The sequence below is a fragment of the Venturia canescens genome, chromosome 10 (genome assembly GCF_019457755.1).
Source record: "Venturia canescens isolate UGA chromosome 10, ASM1945775v1, whole genome shotgun sequence".
NCBI lineage: Eukaryota > Metazoa > Arthropoda > Insecta > Hymenoptera > Ichneumonidae > Venturia > Venturia canescens.
In genome coordinates, this window is record NC_057430.1 from 12,600,390 (window position 1) to 12,621,371 (window position 20,982).

The 20,982-nt window shown below is 46.4% G+C and overlaps 1 protein-coding gene across 6 annotated transcripts in view; it reads right to left on the minus strand.

The window, feature by feature from the left end:
• Positions 1 to 1,763: 1,763 nt before the first annotated feature.
• The window catches only part of LOC122417439 (myb-like protein M), a 42,574-nt gene continuing 23,355 nt past the window's right edge, over positions 1,764 to 20,982 (minus strand). For 4 of the 6 annotated variants that reach the window (XM_043430945.1, XM_043430944.1, XM_043430946.1 and 1 more), the window contains 3 exons: positions 17,922 to 18,017; positions 5,373 to 5,579; positions 1,764 to 5,204 (listed from right to left, as the gene is read on the minus strand). In XM_043430945.1, the coding sequence (XP_043286880.1) occupies positions 4,861 to 5,204; positions 5,373 to 5,579; positions 17,922 to 18,017 (647 nt within the window). In that variant the 3' untranslated portion in view covers positions 1,764 to 4,860. Of the gene's footprint in view, positions 5,205 to 5,372; positions 5,580 to 17,172; positions 17,828 to 17,921; positions 18,018 to 20,982 lie in introns of those variants that run through there. The other 2 variants (XM_043430947.1, XM_043430948.1) reach the window with 2 other exon arrangements.

Below are 20,982 nucleotides of genomic sequence, written 5' to 3' on the forward strand. Positions count from 1 at the left end.
CAATCCGAGACGCCGCTGGAGACGACGACGTCCAGCGGCTCTTACGACAGTTCTATTTAGAATATATACGTTGAGCGAGGCGAACAAAAAAAGAGGAAGCGAGAGAAAAGACGAACTCGATCCTGGCGCCGCCGAGCACGCCAACGCCAACAGATCCCGACGACGTCGCTCTGCACGTACGATCTTCCACCCTCTCTTCTACTACTTCTACTTTTCCTCGATCATCCGCCTCTTATTTGCTCTCTACTTTTTTATACACCCATTTCCGATCTCCGCGTACCCTCGTAAGTTATGACTCACATGAATTTCGTTGTAACTGACGAGGTTTCGAAATTTATCGAAAAACGGGGAAGCGGCTCGATGCCAAACTGACGAGTGATGCGAATACGTGCGGATTGCTACTTTGTTTTTAAGAACATTTGGATTTCGGAAAATTTGTAGGTTAGGAGACGATGAAGGTTGCTCGGATTCGATTGTAATATTACGAAAATGCGGTTCGACTGACAGTTACATTTCGGGAATAGAGGTTATGAATACCGAGGTTATTGTCGCTCTGGAGGCTCGACAGCACTCGACAGATTTCGTGTGTGAAATAACTATTCGTAGAGTTAGAATCCAAAAAAGTGGAATAAAGCAAGCTTTTGTGGGAGGAAAAATGTGAAATGGAGAAATAAAGAAAAAACGGACACAAGTAAACGATTGAGGTTAGGGATCTTTCGAGATTTCTTGTTTGCGATGCGCGTCGTTAATATATTGTGAGTGTATGTGGGAGAAACGGGTGAATAAAAAAGAGCATGGCGCTCTCAAAGAAAATCATAGAGTGCGGTGCAGCACGCTACGAGATACACGTTTTGATCGGGCAATTTTGAAGGTTGGCGTCGCGGCGAGCGTTTGTTGGCCCCTCTTACAAGCGCCGGCGGTATCGTTTGCCTTATACTTGCGAGAGTTTTCGAGAGACGCGCGCGATCGTTGTCTCTCCTCCTTTTCCGTCTGTTCTTCCTCGTCGTCGTCGTCGTCGTCTGAGAGCGTGGAGCCGGCAAGAGAGCACACGGGCTTCTCTTACCCATCGATAATAATTACGATAAGTGTAGCAGGAGCCCGACGAGAGTTTCGGCTCGCCTATAATGTTGGCGGTATTGCCAAATAAAGAGAGGTACAAGAGAGAGGAGGTCCGAGAATCCATCTTTGTTTTTTGCTCGATTCTCTCTTTATCCTTTCCGCGAGGGAGGTTTTTTCCTTGTTTTGAGAGGGAATCTCTCGACTCTGCGTCGCCGTTGAAGGACCATCCTCTCTTCCCAAAAATATACAAAAGTATATGCACCAAATAATTGCGGTCGAGCTATTATATCCTCGTAGTTACGGCATACGAAAAAGAAGCCCCAGCAAAGCCAGGGGCCATTTTCCATTTTTTTTCGATCATGTTTTCGAAACTCGACGGGTCAATTCATCCGAAATTTATTGCAAACGGCCAGCACAAAAAACCTGACAGCGAAACGAAAATTCAGACAGCGAACTTGAATAAATTTCCAGAATTTCGATATCAAGCGACTTTTTAAATCATTTCGTGATTTGAGCCGAACATTTATCCGAATCGTTCTAAACCTGTAAAAAATATTCTACTTTTTCGAAACTCGTCGAAATAAAAGCACCGAAACTATTTGATATATTGTTCAACCGGAAGTAATTTCGGTGACCATAACCGCAAAAAGTGACAGGAAAGGTGAGGATTTTTCTAGGAAAGTGATTCACAAAATATCCACAGATATGAAAAAAATGTGTAATCTCATGTATTCTCATAAAAATGAAAAGAAGATCACGATGCGTTTCCTTGATCTCTCAATTCGATACAATATATGCAAAAAACATTACGCGGCTAAGCGACTGCGGCAACGCCAACAACAAATTTGCTCTGCTTGTTTTTTTTTTTCTTTTTTCTTACTTTTCTCATTCCTTTTTTATTCACAATCGAATAAAAATCGATCGATAATCAATCAACAATAAAACGCATTTCAAGAGTCTGTCAGACTCTCAGCATTTTATTACTGGCTTCTCTCTTAAAACTATTTTTTTCTTTCGTTCATTCGTTCGTTCTTTTTAATTAATTGTTAATAATAATAATAATAATAATAATATTAATAATATAATAATAATGACGAATAATATTAATAAAGATAATATTAATAGTGATAATAATAAAGATAATAATAATCATAATAATTATTGTAAATAATAGTAATAATATATTTATGTTTATATATACTATATATACATTCATACAACGGAGTATATACTTGAGTCTTTATATACATTATATACAGTACAAAGAGCATCTCGATTCATCACTCATCGTACAGGGATTAACAACGGTAGTGTGCATTTTTCGTTATTTTATTTCTTCTTCTTTTTCTTCTTATTGCGTGAAGTGAACAAGAGCTCGGATTCAAAGTCGTAATCGTTCTCGAAATATTAAATATTCATCCGAATATGTATTATATATATATATTTTTTTCTAACGTTATTAGGTCTTTTGTACGGGGAAAAAACAATCGATAATCGAGCGATTGTTTGAGCGTTTGGAAATAATGGAGATCGAGAACAATGGCGACAGGCACTTTGAGTTTGTTGTTTTTTTCCTTAATCTTTTTCGTTCAATTTAAAAAAATGTACAATATAAAAATTCTCATATATGTCCCCGCGGAGCATCGAAACCAATGTCTTTGAAGGACTTATTCGAGGTTTGTGTCGTTTAAAAAAACTTTTACATTATTTATTCGTTAATTTGCACCTCGAATTGTTAATTTTTAAATTCATATATTTATATATATATATATATATACTGTCGTAGACGCGAGCGAACGCAGCTGTAAAATTGTTTTTCTTGTACGACGATTATTCGATGCCACGGCAAACGCTACTTAAAGGCACTAGAGATTTTTTCTCAACTCTCCTCTCCCTCTTACGTTTTCGTTTGTATTTTTTGTTTTCTTTACAACAGTCATTGCTTAAAAAAAGAGAACGTGGAAAACAGAATCGTCCACGAGGTTTATATACAAGCGCGAATATTGTGTGCGTTTTTTTGCCGCATCGATATTCTCAACGGAAATAACATTTTTTCAATGTCGCAACTGTTCGTTAGTTCGAGCGAGAAATAAAAGATGGGGTGATTTTGTTTTTTCAATTCTCGCGCGCAATAAAAGTCTTATCGCAATTCTCTACGCGTGTGTGTTTGATTATTATCGTTGCAACGTGTAATGGCACTTGGACGTAGATCGTACGGAGACTTTCAAGTTTTCGGCATCTCTTCACCGTCATAGAAGCAGAGAGAATCAGAGAAAAAAAATATGTGAAAACGAGAATAACGACGCGGTGGAATTGCGAATGGAAAGGCTCTCGAAGCATCTCGAGCATCCGTCGACTCCGCCCCTCAATCTCTCACTTGTCTCGGTGCAGAGAAATAAAATAACACTTTCAATGTGCTTCCGAAGATGCATTTTTCATATACAATATAAATAAGATTATTTACAAGTGATTTCAAATTAGAAATCTTACAAAAATGTATATAAATAAAAAAGCAACGTTCAGGGACGAAATGTGACAAATTCGAAAAGCGCGCACGTTTTGTCGGACAAAACGAGGACAAATTTATCGCCGATTTGTCACTGTGACTGCAGAACCATCGTTTTCTCTCTTCCATGCTTGCCCGCATATTCGTCTGGTATTTTTTTCCACTGAGACTCGAGTCTCGTTTCTCCGGAGTTTTTGAAATTACGGAAATTCAAAGTACGAGGCTCGTTGAAAATTTGAACAATTTTTTTCAACGTATAACAATCGAAATAAAATATTCACAGTAAAAAATGATTCGACGAATTTTCTATAATTCTCATTAGCAAAAACAGAGCGAAGATTTTGGTGAACACAATTTTTTGGTACTTGACAAACGGTTAGTTACAAAATCATTTCGTTTGCGCAGATAAAAAAACGACGTCGAATCATTCGATGAGATTTCAACGAGTATTTTTTACCGCGCGTATACAAATGTACGAAAGTTGTGTACCAAAAAATCGGCCGTTAATTCAACGAGGCTGAAGTTACGTTCCACTTTTACGTCGATAAAAGCGGTTGTACAAAAATGTTGAAGTAACGTCGATCGATCGATGCTGAAAAGCTTGGGCTCAAAAGTCGACAAATACGTACGATTCTACGTCCGTGTGTATCTTTTCGTGTATATTACATAAAAACGAATTTTTGTTTCTCGGCGTTATCGCGCATTCGAATCTCGCGCAGTCTCACGCAACCGTTCAAACATTTAGATATTTACGAGGAAAAGTACACGCGTAGGGTTGCAAGAGGCTCGAGGAAGTCATGAAAATGACAATCGTCTGTTCTCGGAGTACGATTTGGCCGATGAAATGATTCCTTTGTATTTGTTTTTCATCTCCAGACGTCAAAACACAGTCGTCGTCCACTCGCAACCCTCTTTTTATCTCTCCGCTGTACCCACGCGCACTCTCTCACTCTTTCTCTCATTTTTATTGCACAGAGAAGAAAGCAGGGAAGGCACACGATATATGCACACGAGCAACACGCAAACAGCGTCGTATTGACGTGATGCACACGTTTACAAGTATGCAGAAGAATCGAAAGAAAAAAGAGGGTGAAGAAAAAAAGAGATTGAATCGTGGTCCAAGGTCCGTATGAAAAAATGGTTGATCTGCGCGCTCAAGAGTGAGGTACGGTGATCGAGAAATAACAATAAAACAAGGAGAGGAATAGAAAAAGAAATAATGAGTTCGTAGACGTTAAAAAGGCGTTTTTATAACGATGACGACGACGGCGAGGACGATTATGACGAGGGATCGATCATCTGCACGGCGCCAGAAGCACTTCGAGCCAACACGGGCACGACGTAACTTCCTGCCTGGAGTACTTTGGTCCCCAGCCTTTGGCGAAGCTTATACGGACGGAATTGACGTCCACGGGTCCGGAATTGAAGCTACCGCTTATCGACGAACTTTGTCCGATGCAACGTGGCAGCTTCATCGTTTTTGAACGATCGAATATGTTGAGGCAAAAACCCGGCGGTACACGGTACACCAACAACGTCCGGGATTCCGGATCGTCGAGGGTCGGCGAATTCACGAATATCGGACTCTCCGATCTGTTGTAAGCCCACACACCGTCCGACTCTTGACTCAGCATCAGACCTGCAAGCGTACAATAACGAATAGCGAAAAATTATATTTCATTGCGAGAGTTTATTCCTATTCCACTGCGCGCTCGAGGAGCGTTTGAAAGGGCAGAAAACATTGGGGAATTTACAATAAATAATCCAATTTTATCATCATCTCAGGAAATCATTTTCAACTCCTTACCCAAGCCAATTTTGCTGCGTGTCCTCTGGACGGCCGGTGACGCGTTGTGATTTTCCGCGAGAGTGGCCAAGCACAAACCGTCACCGTCATGGAGCGAGTCAAAAACGTTGACGGTCAACGGTTCCACCGGATACAGACGACCGACTCGTCCTCCCAATTCCCAGTAGGCGAGGGTGCACCACTCTCTTTGTCCCATCTCAGAGCCACCTGTAACAATGTTGAGTAAAGAAAAAATGTAGTCTTTCGATAAATGCGCAGCAGAAAGGAGGCTAGAGGCCGCGGGGGAAGGGAAAAATACTGACGGACACGAGCGTGCGCGAGCGATGAATTTTTCAGAGCTCCTTCCTCGTAAATCAGCCAAGTTGGGTAATTATATACTGGGACAATATGGCGAATAGCCTCTTGATGATAGGGCAGGACGATTTAAAAGATGAACTCCGTCGCCGGAAAGTCCCACGCGTGTGTTGAACGACGTAAAGTGACGAGAGCAAGATTTCTCTCGATCTTTCTTAATTTTGCGATATTACAATTTAAAATAAATTCGTTAGAATGGCCGCAGCTGCTTCGCACAAATTCCGCGACTCGAATGCGGCCAAAAAACGTGAAAATTTAACGAAACGAGGCAAGCTTCAATCCGGCTTCGTAACACTTTGAAAATCTAACAAAAAAAAAAAAAGCATTCCAACGAAAAATCGAAGGTTCCGGGAACGTTGAGGAAATACGTTCCAACGAGACGAGAACGAGCGAGAGGGAGAAGAAGAAAAAATGTTGAGAAGGGGGAAGAAGAAGCGGAGACGTCTGCGAGCCGGCGCGAACGTCCCACGTGTCTCGTTTCGTGGGATAAACGCGACGGAGACGACGGTACGTGTCAATTATCTCATCGTTTTCATCCTGCTGGATGCTTCAGCACGCGCTATCATTTATCGCTCCCTCTCTTTTCTTTCTTCCAAATACAATCTCAACAAGATTTTTAAATAATTGACAAGGAATCGTCAAAATTACCTACAAATTTGTGTCGAAAATCCCGAAAAATGACGAGAAAAAAATTCCTTTGCGTTTGCCCACTTCGAAAAGCTTGCCCTCGAAAAAACTGTTGGAATAATCGTTGACGACGAAATCAGCGCTGTATGAAAAGACACGCGATTGAAGCGATCGAGCGCGTTCATCGAGTTTAATTCGTTCTCAAGATTTCACCGAGTGCAAATGGGATGAAATCTCTTCGAGGAAACGAAGATTGTTAGCGAAATGGAATCGATTGAATTTTCTCATGATTTTTCGAGTCCCCGTAATTGGAATCAAGATCGGAAGGTGGGAGAGGAAGTGCGAGGAAAAAAAACGAGCGTCCGATAGAAGAGCGATCGGGCGAGAGAGAGAGAGAGAGAGAGAGAGAGAGAGAGAGAGAGACGGTGAGGAACGGAAACGAAGACGAAGGTTTTTTTCGGTCCGGAGTGTTAAAGAGAGAAGCAAATAAAAAGCAGAAACAGTAGTGAGGCGCTTCGAACGAGATAAAAATAGATATTACGAGTTTACCACGGCGCCAAGATTGCGGGCTATCGCGACGATTACGTCATCGTCGGTCGGACGCGAACTGCGCGCGGATCGTCGTTCACCTCTCTCTTGCTCTTACCCTCCCTCCCTCTGCGCCCTCTTTATTTCTTTACGTTCCTCTCGCTCGCTCGCTCGCTCGCGCGAGCTCCGCAAGGACGAGACAACGGCGACCCCCTCGAAATCGTCGTATCGTAAAACGTCTCGACGCCGTCGAATAATCGCGCTTTTACAAAACAATCGAATACAATCGCGCGCATTTCACGGCCCATACTTTTAACGCTGTCGATTATTACATTACGCTCGACCTGTCGGGGCTCCTCAATTCCAACCGCGGCGTGCTTTCCCTCCAGCACACTCGCACTTCTCGTACGAATAAATCGAAGGGAATAATCCGATGATTGAAAATCAATAATCCGTTGAACGACACAAAACGACGGTCAATTTGAGAAAAACGTAAAACCGTATTTTATTATTATCAAATAATTCTGTAAGATACGAAAAATTTGTTTTCCGTCAGACTCACTAAAAAATTCGTGGCGATAAGTAAAATAGCAAAAATTTTTGGTTTCATCCGAAAACGATCGGAAAACAAGTTTATCGTGAAATCGCGCAATTTGAATAAACTCGATCGAAACGCAAACTAATCGGAACTTTTGTCCGAATTTGGCAACCCGGAAGGGACTCGAATCCCAATTGACGCACAAAAATAGAGAAATCTTCAAAAATTCATTCAACGAACGGAAGCAACGATCCGAATCGTAATTCCGCGAGGTTGCCGCATCGGAAAAATGTGCGGTTAAAAAAGCTCAAATAATCGGAAGGTCGTACAGGTGTGCACATGCCGTTTTTCTCCGTTAATTGTGAAGCATCGATCGCGCAGCTGAGCGTCTCATAATAATCATTTAAACGCTGTGCTATACGTCGGCATGTGTGCGACGATTCGGCGACTCGTGCGCGCGCCCTCTGTGAAGCCATTTGAGCGGGAGCGTGCGTGCGTCGTGTATCGATACACATTTTTTTTGCATCGTACGCGAGCATGTACGAGTATCGATGAGAGTGGCGAAAAGATGGGGCGCGAAGGGGATTGGTTAGGTGAGCGGCTCGCGGCTCGCCGGAGACGTAAACACGTTGAGAGCTGTCGCGACGCCCCGGAATGTTTTCATCTTTAAATCTTCTGGAGATTTGTCCGGCACGTGTGTACAGGGGGGACCGTAATAATTGTAATCTCACGAGCGTCGAGACGTTGGAAATCGAAAGCGCCGAGTGTTCGGCATTCGGAGGAAAATATTTAATCGATCGAATTTTTTTTTAGACGCGGCCAAGAATCTTTAATTCTTTGGTAAACCGCTCCTGATGTTAGTCATCGAGAAGCGGAATTGGATGGGGACAGGGCCAGAACAAATATTAGGAAACATTTATTGCCGCTGATCAAGCGAGCTTGACGCAACTCGGTTTATCGCGGAGTTCACATCTTGCCGGGTGGCTGAAAGAACATTTTTCGAATTCCATCAAAAGAAGATTCCGTCGATTCATTAATTGGCAGCGACGGATATTCGCTGTTTGTTTGCCTGCAAGCTGTTCCTACATTTTGTGTCTACCAAAATCCGTTTCCGAAACCTCGCCGTCGATCTTTCTTCTGTCTCGATTGACCCCCGAGCTACGACGATTCGAAATTCGATGTTTCGAAAAAGATCGAAAAACGCGAGGAAAGTGGACGACGGAAGTGCAAGATTAATAAAATCTCGTAATTTTTCTTACGGGAAATCAAAGTTGAGGAAAAAAACGTGAATAAAAATAGAAAAATAAACGACGAAGGAAGCCTCGATCCGCAGGGCGTAATCGTAAAAATGAGGGAACGAAAAACGCACTTAATTTTCATAACACAAAGGAGATGAGCGGCGGTGCGAGTTTCCAATACGAAAGAGCCGAGGAAAGGCCGAAAGAGAGTGTGCAACGCGAAATTTTATAGTCTCTTAAATCATGTCTCGAGCTCGTTCAGCCAGAAGGAGGGGGAACGTCTTGTTTGTCGTGTCATCCTCGTATCTTCCGTTTAGCACTGTATATGAAAGCATTGGGATAACGAAAGATCGGGAATCACGATTGTACGAAGACGTACACACACACACACACGAGCAGACACATTTCCTATTCACGCGCGAAGAATCGTCGAAAAATCGATAAAAACTTATCGACACGTGTTTTTATTTGTTGGACACGCAAGCGACCAAATGGTGAAAAAGGCACGTTTTAAACTACCGTTTGTAAAAGCGTTACGAAGACTCGTGACGTTGGAAAAACGTCAGGAGCCCTGTAATCCGAAGATGAAGATAGTATTGATTTTTTAATGAATTTGACGTTTCTATTTTTTCGTTACGAACCCTCGAACTTATCCGAGCACCTTGGAGCCGATGCGAATTACGATTTTATGATTTGCACTCAAGTATTCGAGGTGAAAATCAAGTCCAAAATGCGCACTCAAGTAGATGGTTTCGTGGTGAAAATTCCCGATCAATCCGGCGATAAATCGGCGAGAAAGATTGACGGGAAAATGATTTTGAGAATTTTTCTGTAATTGAAACGTCGCTCGTGCAAATTTCCCTGCACCGTTCAAATGCGAAAAAAATCCATCAATTTTGAAGCATAGAAAAATCAACAATCTTTTCAGGCTCGAGCGTCGTTACGGAGAAAAAAAAATCCAGGGATTATCGTAATAATACATCGAAGTAAAGAATTCGTTTTTATCAACGATCGAAGTTTCATTATAATTTCTGATATCGTCGACGTCGTCGTATGATACGAACTGTAGAGTTTACGGTGGCGAGGCGATTAACGAGGCGAGCGATTATTACCGAGGAGAGAGAGAGAGAGAGAGAAAAGTGTCGTAATAGAGCAAGCAAGCGACAGCGTCGCAAAGTGCATTTGGAGAGTTTATTCTCTCATTATTTTTCGCTCTTACTCTGTGTTCACTAGCGTATATGCCTCTGCCAATGTGTTTTCCCAGTTGGGTCAAACACCCTGAGGTTAGATAAGGTTGCCAACCTTGGCACACGACCGCACGGCCGGCCGCCACGGTTGTTCTCCGTCCTACCAACCGTGTGCTAACATATAACCTATACATCGTGTTCTCTTTTTTCTTTCACACACACCTATATAAATTGTAGATAGCCGGTGTGCGGGCGATAGAGTAACGAAAAGAAAGAAAGAAAGAAAGAAAAAAATGAGAGTCGAGAAGTGTTGGCGGGCACAAATGTCACGTAACGCGTCCGTGTCAACGAGAAAAGGGCAAAAAGTAAGAGAAAAATCCAAGTTGGAGGTGCAGCGAATCCCTGGAAGATGGCAGGAGCGTTGAGGGGCGGCGGGCCTTTTGAAAACGACCGAATTTCACAAATTTTTTAAGGACGAATGAGAGCGGAAAAAATATCGGGAGAGTTGAAATTTTTCGTTGGAAAGATGGGAGTTTAGTGTCGAGGAAACGCACAAATAAACTTTCCAACAAAAAGTGCACGTGTTTGTCGATTCCGTCGGACAAGCGACCGATTGTCTATCGTTTCTGCGGCTCAAGGCGCCGTTGCGTTACGTGCCTTTTCGATCCCCTCGCGCGACGCGCGAGCCCACGCTCTCCCTCCTCTCGCTTCGTACCTTTCGTACATGCATGCACAGAAAACAACACACACGAAACTCGTACGCGAAGAACCCACACGCAGTGCTTCGTATCCCCGAGCACACACGGACATTCGAGGAGCGCCGATGTGCGACTACACTCGACGCGCCACCGGTCGCGAGGTTTGTCCTTCAAACGGCCTTTCTACGATCGCTCGCGGAGAGTGTAAGGAGAGCTCTCGCGCGAACGCACCTCGGCAACAATCGAAACTGTACAATGTGACAGAGTCGCATGCCCGGCCGGGCGTCCGAGCACGCACAGCGAGCTTGAAAACTTCCGAGGAGCTCGAAATTTTCTTGGAAATATCCAGCGAGCCAACGATTTTCCTGGAAAAACATGACGAGGGAAAAAACTCTTGTATTTTTCGTGTGAATTCGATCGGAGGCGCCAGTTACTGCCGAAACGTCGCAGACGTCAGAGCGCGCTGAGCGATCGAGACCGATTCGAGAGTGCACTAAAAAAGAGAAAAAACGTAGTCTTTGAAAGTCAGAATTCGGAAGATGAAAAACAACGGTTCACGAGTAAACAGAGCGAGTTAGTTTCTTATCTCGTGGAACGGCGGTGTTGCCAATTCGCGATAAAACTAAAATTATGGATATCTCGGCCCGGTTCGAGCAAAACTTTAGCACCCCCGCGAGCCCCTCGCGCTCTTTGTCTCTGGCAGTAGTACGATATCTCGGGAGATTTCGTTCTCTTTGCTCGCTCTCACATATCGATTGAATCGTCAATGTCCGGAGAAGGAATCGTGGAGAAAACCAGCGGTCGGTAGTGCAGGAATCTTCATGGGGAAATCGTGATGCATCGGTCGTTCGAGGAGCACGTGCATTTGACAGTTCCTGTCCCAACGAATATCTCGTTCCGGGGCGATTTCGTCTTCGATTGCGTTTGAAGGGGGCGATGGAAACTAAGAATTCGCGTACGATCGAGCGTTGAAAATCGTTGGAGGTTCGCGTTGTGTCGGGCGAACAAGCGGCTTCTCGGACTCGTTCTTCTACCCACAAGAGCTTCGCGTGAAGACCGTGCGAGTGGCTTGCGTGCAAGAAAGACGAAGAGAAAAAAGGAGGAAGAGAATGGAAACATTGAGAGTTGAGAGGGGCGTCGCGGTGGCGCCTGACGCCAATGGTTTCGCCGAGTGGCCGAGTGCCCGCCGCTGCTCCTCTTATTCCTCTCTTTCTTCCTTCCACTCTTCGTTTTCTTCTTCTCCGCGTCTTCGGCGCCTCGACGATACTCGAACTACACGCTAGAGAGCATCGTAGCCCGGGGAGACTCCGTCTCGATGCTCCGACAAGAGGCTCTTCTCTCATTCCCCTTTTTTCTTGTTTTATGCCTGAAAGAAATTCTTGAGAAGCGACAGTGGCAATGACAGTGCTGTGCGAAAAAAAATCTCCATTTCCATTTCCCCCTTCACATTCGATCGTTTCGCTTTCGTTTCCACTGACCGATCGCGATCGCTTCATATTTTTCTCTCCGAATCGTCGAAAGATCGAGGACATTTTAAAAGCTTCCGTCATTCAACGAGAGAGGGAGCTCTTCTTATCGAAGAGCTCTTATCGCCAATTCGCTATCGTCGATTTTCCCTGTGCGCCGTTCTCCACTGCTATTCGTTAATTTATCGAAACTCTTACCAACCAATTTCTCCCTTCCGAATGAAGAAAAAAACAAAACCTTAAAAAACTCGGAATTAGGGAGCTTTGAAATGCTAAAAGTATTCAAGCGCTCCGATTCATCGACGCCCTATCTCATTTCAGACATTCGGATCCCGCGACTCAATGCCAAAATGGCGTCTCGTATCGAATAACTCATCATATTTTAAATATTAAATAAAATCGATACAAATTTTCTCAAATTCGGAACACGACCCGACAACGAAATCCCCTAAAACACTGAAATTCGTGACGTCCAAAAAAAAAAAAAAAGAGAAAACATTTTTTTTTAAAATATAAAAAGAACGTAATTATTCGCGGAAAAGTTGCGTGCGTCGTTGCAAGAGAGTCTTATCGCGATATTTATCGAAAATGCAATGAAACGGGAGAGGGGGGAAGAGAGAGATGCTCCGGCATCGGTGAATTGAATAAGCAACAGCGGCATTCAGTGCCAACGTATACACGAGTATTTGTGCAGATATTAGACGTAAGTATAAACGAACAAACAGAGAGAACGATGAGCAGCGAGGAGGGAGCAGCGGGGGAAGATTTTTATACGCATAAACAAGACGTGTGGTATCGAGACAATAAAATAAAAGAGAATCCCCAAGATATGCAGAGAAATGAAAAGAAAAAGAAGAAAGAGAGTGAGGAAGAGAGAGAAAGGGACGATAGCGCGTGTCGACGCTTCGTAATGGTAGAATAAAAGATGGCTCGACGCCAGTGAAGGCGCCACATACCAGGCGCCGCCAACCTCTCTCGGCCCGCTGCCTCCTTCAGCCCCCCCCCCCCCCCTCCGCACCCCTCCCATTTTTTCGTCACACACACACGACGATAAACAAAGAGCGAACGAGAGAGAGAGAGAGAAAATCCTTTTTTCGTCCATCTTAACCAGAAGAAAAAGGGAAAGAGTGATAAAGGAAGAAGCTCGAAAGCGCGAGAGAGAACCGCGAAGAGGCAGGGGGCGAACGAAGAAAGAGAGAAAAGGCGGTTGGGTAGGGAAGAATGTGTCTGTTCGCGGCGTCGCCGTCCCCGAGCGTCCTTCCTCGGCCCGTTTCTCCATCTCTTTCTCTTTCTATCACGAGAGACTCGTTCCTCCTCGCGATCGAGTCGAGCCTGCAGCAGCACGTAAATCCAACACACACGCACGCGAGGGCGCGCGCGCGCGCGCCCTCGCATACACACAGTTATTATTGGTAATGCTACGCGGCGGTTTAGTAGAGATACGCGCGCACACAGCAAAGCGCGCGGACAAGTATCCGCTGGTGGAGAGAGCGAGGGAGAAAGAGAGAGAAGAGAAACGTGGGATGGGCTGAGCACACACTGTACCAGCCTCGTTCGGAATACTATACGAGGCCGTTCACTGGCCACCGGTACAACAAGTATCTCGGCGTATACCTTTATCCAAGTACAAACGATCGTACGAGATATTTCTATAGATCGATACGCCTCTTGTACGCACCGATACTCGCTACACTTTTTTCAATCACGGCCAGCCAAAGATTTCGAATAATTTTCGAGGTGCACGCGCGGTTACGATGGCACGCCGGAGCGGAACGCTCGTAGCGATTCCGCGATACTTTTGGAGAATGGTTTTTGGGCCCGGGAGGGAGGGCGCCGCGTGAATGGACGTCCCGCTGCAAGGTGAACGTTCCGGGTCTCGTTGTGCCTCGGCTAAACGAGAATTCACGTAACGTCGGTTGAGGAAAAAAATGACGGCGGTGGATATCGCGCTGACGGGGGGGGACTCGAAATATGGAAAATCGATCTTTCCACCCCCGTTCTACTCGCTTCGATCGATTTTACTTTCCGTTGCTTCGCTCTGGAATTTCGATCGCGCTGCTGCTTTTGAGCCCAGGGGAAATATGATCCGGCGACAAGGACGATACGTTCGAAGCGATTCTTGCTTCGCGTATACACGCTTACCGAAGGCGCGAGACTCGCTGCGGAGCTGAAACTCACGCGAGGCGAGAATCAGAAGCAGAGAGAGGCTCGGGGAAAACATGCATCGATTAACGCGTTCGCAGGGCACACGGGGACCGAGAGAGAGAGAGAGAGAGAGAGAGAGAGAGACCCCGAGACCGCCGCCAGTCGACCTATCGACCGAGAATATTCTCGCCTTCTCGGCGACGGTTGCTTCGCGTTTCTCGTCCCGTGTAAACATTTTGTATTTACATATATACTCGCACACGTGATACACACACGAAGGCAAACGGACGTATAACTCTGTGTATCGAGGTAATGGAAGTTGGTGTATATTGTTGAGCGCTGTAATAGTCGCGGGGCATGTATATTAAGGACGACACGTTTCTCCCTAGGGCAGACGAGGCCCGTTTCGACTTTTACTGCACGCGACGTCGTCGTTCGCATTTCTGGCTTCGATCGAATCTATTAAGTATAAAGCGGCTTCGTACACGAATGAACAACGTACACACGCCGCGAATCATGCTGCATACGAGAGTAAAGCACACGATCGAACAACGAGTAATGAAGGAACGAACTAATACGCAATAGTCGACCAATCCGAAGAAAGCTACGAAAGTATACGTGCTCGCTTACTGGCCGAACGTCCACCCCCGCCCCCTTTTCTTTTCCTCGCCGTGCACACTCTCGCTTTGTTCTCTCCTTCGCGTGCTCGCCGCCACAGAGCCGAGAGGCTCGAGACAGGCCTCGATATCTCCAGGGCTGCTGCCGCTGCTCTACTTTTTACCGAGATTCGAGTAATTCCAATTTTTCTTCGGCTCCCTATTTTTCGTGGGGACGAAAAAAATGGAAAATTCGGCCGCGTTGCGAGCGGGAGCTTCGAAACGCTCTCCCGGTCCATCGATCCTCGATTTCGTCGCCCCCGATCATCCGATCCCCGCTCCAACGACTGAATCGACCATTCTTTTCTCCCCCGGCTACTCTCTACCTTGGAATTTTCTATTTACGGTTTATGGAAGAGTGTCGAGTGGAGAAATCACAGTAAAATGTTGGGGAAGATGAAGGGAATGAGCTCTCGACATCAAAGGCCCTGTCTCGAAGATATTTAAGGCTTTCCGCACTCTCGCGAAAAGCATTAGAAACGCGCGGGGGGCGGCGTGCATGTGTTCCGTAATGCGGAATATAACGAGTGGAAGGCGTGGCTCTGGTGGATCAGCTGCACGACTAAATCTCTCGTATTCGTGTACACACCGCGTGCACACGGGGGACACACGACGTACACACCAACGTAAACACTCGTATGGAGAATTATAAATATGTATAAAGCCGTTACACATTGAAAACAACGAGCACGAACGAGGCACCGGCACAAACAAAAATGTTTGAGTCGATGGCAAGTGTAGGGAAAGAGCTTGAGCAGAGCACAGCTGCAGAGCTCTCTCGCGGCCCGAGAGGAGCGAAATATGTGAGAAAGAGAAAGAAGGAGGGAGAGAAATATGCTTGCGTCTGCTTTTGCCCTCGGCGGCGTTGGGACGGGACCGTGAGTCAGAGAATCCGAGCGTAAAGCGGTTAAACACGAGACTCCTGGTTTGTAAAGAGAGTTAACGAGAGATTCGTCGTGTTTTATGAATCGTATAAAAAAAAAATAAAATAAAATAAAATTAAAAAACAAAAATAAACTGAAGAAATAGTGGAAGAGAAAAATCACGTGACGCGTGTCAAAAGTTATCGCCATTTGGGTTCGCGGTGAAGGAGAATTCCTGGATCCCTCCCATCTCCTCGCTCCCCCTCGGCACCGGGGACCGAAGAGCTTCCGCGGCTCGCACTCGCGACCGGACGGAGAGAATCCTCGAGGGCGAGGGGGAGAAAAATCGTCGGGGGGGGAGAGCGGACAAGCGAGGATTTACTAGAATTGGGGTGGCGCGGGCAAGCACGCGGAAGGGAAACCGAAACGAGCGACCTGTTGCTCCGTTCCTATCATTCCCCTTCGTCACTTTCACGCACATACATTAGTGGCCATGCGTATATCTATATCAATACGGGGGGGTATATATAACGAGCGTACTTGTTTCCACGGAGCGCTCTCGGCCGCAGATGGCCCCTGGACCGTTACATAAACCCCAACGTTTTTGTAGATTCGCTTTATTATTTTCGCAGATCCCGGCGCGCACCACTCCCGAGTCGAGATAATCTGACGTTAAAAGAGCGCTCTCGCTTAGTTGGGCATTTTTTTTCACGTTTTTTCTATTTACGATAGAAAAATCCAAGAAATACATCTCGTTAATCTGCTCATGTTTTTTTATGGTTTCAACGGGAATGCTCGACACTGCAGTTGAGTGCGCGTTGAGCGAGCTCTCCGATCCGCCACGTTTTTATTTTTTTTACCGCGGCAAATTATTCCTGACGAATGATGGAAGTTTATAGTGGAAGGTTGGAAGGGATTCGTGGGAGAAAAAATATTGCGAGTGCAAGATTCTTCGTTTGTATCATCAATTGATGAAAATTCAAGGTAGTTGTCGCAATGTTTGCTCGCCGAGATTGTGCAACGGAGAGAAAACGCGGGGGGGGATTGGAAAACGGAAAGAGCGAGAGAAAACAAAGTGAATTAAGTTTGGTGAGCTTGACGAATGAGCGAGGCGGGGAAGGGGCATCGCGAGGGCAAATGTATATCCGAATGTGGAGGATATATAAACGAGCCCGAGTAAAAAGGAAGGAAAGAGTGAGGCGGGCGAGCGTAAAAGCGACGAGGTCGAGACACGCGGCAGCTGTCTGGCGCCACGGTTCCCCCTCGCTCTTCGGCCCGCCCCGCGCGCTCTCAGCCCTGAGAGCCTCGCTTCGTCTGTATTCCCTCAAACACAGTCGCGCCGACCGGCAGACTCGCGCGGGGCGAGAGCGAGCGAAAGCCCTGTGTGTCCTCCGCGCGCGGGGCGAGACCGAAGCGGCTCCCTTGGCTTTGTGTACGTGGATTAAAAAATACATTTTCTACAGGTATTATGCGCCCGTGGTCTCGCCACCCACCTTCATGAGAATGCACACAGAGCCGAAGACTTCTCAACCGAGAACCCCCGAAACGACGCCATCCTCGAAGCCGCGTCTTCCCCGGGATACCATGGGGGAAGATAAAAAGTCTGGGAGAGAAAGAAGCTGAGAGAAACGGAGATTTCTCAATCCGCTTCGCTGCTCGCTTCTATCTCCCTCGCATCGAAACTTCCAATTCATTTTTCCTCTTATTCTGTCCGACGATGTTTGCGTTGTCGGGACGTAACGGGGATTCGTCACTTTGCTTTTTTCACCCTCATTCGTTCAGGGTCTCGTAATTCGCGATCTCTTCTTTTCGAACTTCTGTCGAGCCCGCTACCGATGCTGGCAACCGAGAAGGTGCCCTCAGACTCAGTTCCCATTTCGCTCGATCCTCCTGCCAGGCTTCGCTCTTTCTCTCTCCGTCTCCCCCTCGCTCTTTCTCGAGGCTCGGCGAACGTTTCGAGGGAGGCGCCAAATATGTTTCGGGCGTTCCACGAATCCTGATTCAGGCCGCGCGAGCGCGACGTGCCGGCGGCTCAGTACAACACGAATAAGAGAGGAAGAGCGGATCGCTCGGGGCGATTCGAAGCATCCGAGCGAGCGCAACTCCTCAGACTGCGCGTGAAACGTGCATTTCGCTAAATTCTCGTGTCGCTCGACTTGAAATAGAACGTTCGAGAGTCAAAAAAAATAATGATGAAAATCGAAAAATTAAGAATACGAAGAAGAGAAGAAACCGTTGAACGTTGTTACCTTCGCCGTTGGTGGTGAGCGAGCCGGAATGAGGCAGGGGACTCGTCCCGATACCGCAGCGACGATAATCACCGCTGATTTCGCTCGGCGCACGGTCTGTGAAAGAAAAAACAAAGCAAGTAAGCCGAAAGTGCTGGTAAAAAGGGGAGAAAAATGAAGGAACGATTGGGCAGAAAATGCGAGCAAAGAATTTTCAAAATCCCGGAGAAATTTGATTTTTTTTCTAACGCGCGACCCAAAACGATTCCGACCGAATTTCCGAACTCTCCAGCGCTGGCTCTCCATCTTCGGCAATAATCCGCGTCCGCGGCCAGGCGAATTCCGCCTCGCGAATAAAAAGAAGGGAAAAGAGTGTGCGAGGAGAAACAAGAGTTTCTTAATCTCGGCGATTCCGGCGCGGCGACTCGAAAAAACTTTCTACGCAATTTATAACGGATAGCGTGAAAGAACAGCGGGATTTCGGTTATACGGGCGAGGTTGAGAGGCGGCAGAGGCGAAGAGAGCCAGCGGCGGCGGTGGGGGGGGAGCCGAGATATTCATTGACTAAAAGAGAGAATGATGTCAGGAGTAGATCGCGACGAGTCGGATGATCTCTCTCGAGTTCTTTCTCTCTCATTCGTTTCCCTCGTTTCTCGCCTCCTTCCTTTCCTCCTCGCTATCTCTCTCATCTCGAGCACTTTGCGCGCCGCTCAGGGCGGTCCCCCCCCCCCCCCCGCGCGAGAGATCCTTCGAGGAGCTTCGCGTTCGGTTTGTTCTATCCAGTTTCACCTTAAGGCGGTTATACACAGTGAAAAGTTCCACGGCCACCGAGTTGAAGAGCTCTTCGGGACGCGGTCGCATTCTTTCACTAAATTCCAGTCTCTCTCGGGCTCCCTTGCGCCGCTTCGTCCTCGTCTTCGAGCCCCGATGCTGTACCGCTCCGTCATTCCTGTGGGAGAAACGTTTCCTGTCCCCGAGTCTCTCGTGTTTTGTTCCAACCGAGGCGAGCGATTATAATATTCCCCGAAACCTTCGGCCCCTCTTTCCGAGACCTTTTCTATACTCGTCTCAGTTCCTCACAATTTCCGAAAGACCCGTCGAGCCCCCTTTATCGCGTAATGTTCCCGACGTTTCAGCAAATTAAAAAAGATCCCATAAAATCCACTATTTCGACACAAAATCCAACGATTCGTGCTCTCGAGTTCTCCCCCCTCCGCGTTCCACAGCGCGAGGAGCCTCGAGAAACGGAGCTGTCCACATGTGCTCGTAGCGAATAAGAGAGTTGGAACGAGGAAGGATTCCGCGATCCGATTACGTCGTATCGCGCTCGCGCCCTCCGTTACAAAGAAAAAGAACAAATAAAATGAGAGGAAGCGACCGAGAGAGAGAGAGAGAGAGCCGCGGCCCCGGGGGAGGCTGCGATGCTTTCTGCCTCCGTGAGACTCTCCCTCCCGAGGAGATGATCTTTGCTACCGTTGCTTTGACGTTTACCACGAGTCGCGAGAGGAGAAGAGAAGCCGAGAGAGAATCGCCTGCGTACGCGTGTGTGTCTCGTGTCGCAATGTTGCAAACTCAGCAGCTCGGTTGTCACAGCAGCAAAGTAAACGAACACGTGTATCACATTTATGTACAGATCCATGTATGAGTAGCGCTCCTTGATGGAGAATTGCCTTACAAAAACATCGCGTTGCATGTGGGCACATACCGATCTCCCGCCGTTCGGGCGTTACGAGAACGAATTAGCGCGCGGCATAATGCGCGTAGATTTTATGTTAATTCATCGGAGATAAAAAAATAGATAAAAAAGTCATTTTCACTTGAAATGTCGGTGAAAAATCCCGGTCAACGGTGTCGCATTAATGACGCCGAGGCTTGCAACGAGTCCAACGAAACTCGCAATTTCAAGCTTTCCAGCCTACACCGGTGATTCGTGGACTGCTAAATTGGCGAATCGGAGAGATCTCTCTTTCCCTCATTTCGTCGGACTCGGACGTCGCAAACCTCAGAAATAAAATGAAGAATATTCCTTCGACGAGCTCCCGTCGAACGAAATGTTGCGAGCTCCTTGGAAAATCGAGAAGACTCTGCGAGCCTCGTTGACAAAGTGGACGCGCGCGAGAGCGAGATTAAAAATGTATCGTCGCGCAGATTTATGAGGCTGGGGAGAGAGTCGCGAATATTTGATCGCTCTTAAGAGACCGGCTGTGCGCGTTACAAGAACGAGCGAATTCGCATTGGCCACACGTATAATTCATTGAACAAATACACCTTCGTGTTTCTGTATACACTTTCAAACGTCATTGCCATCGAGAATTCTAACGCTCCTGCGGTCTATAAAGTCTTGCTCGACGACAAGATCCATCGACTCTCTCTCTCTCTCTCTTCTTCTCTTTCTTGAAACTCGAACGTCATTCCGATCACGAATCTCCACTCGATGAAACCGTCTCTCTTCGTCTCTCCCTCTCTCTCTTTCTCGATGGACATAAAATCAGACGAGATGAGTCATCGGCGCCGATCCTGTACCTGAATCTTCCAGGCTTACCTACCGCGCGATCTCCCCATTCTATAACTATATTCGTATCCATAGAAAGTTTATACATGTGCTCGTGCACGTGAGAGAAAAATTCTCGCGTCCGTCGACGTTTTAATCGCGCTCGCGGCTTCGTTGAATCGGCAGTATTCGATATTATTCAAATTTCAATTCGTTTTCGTAGCTTACTTCGAGGCTTTTGACCGGAGAATCGCTTTTCGGTGCTCTCCAACTTTTTTTTTTATACGGAAATAAGTGCTTTTGGGAGCTTTCTTGCGGTTGGAGGTCAGAGTTTGTGAATTCTGGGGAAAGACTCGGGGAGGGGAAAAAGTGAATCGGTGATCCGTCAAATTCGTGATTGCAACAAATACGAGTGTTCTCAGCGGCTTGAACGGGATTGAAGAACCTCGGAAGCGCGAGCATCGAGGATAGTGGATTTGAAAAATTATTGGGTTCATAGAAACGAGCGATTCCCCGATAATTCAAAATAATGGAAGTTCAATCGGTCGTAAGCTCGTTTGTTCGGACGATTGTCAAAGTCGATGGTGAACG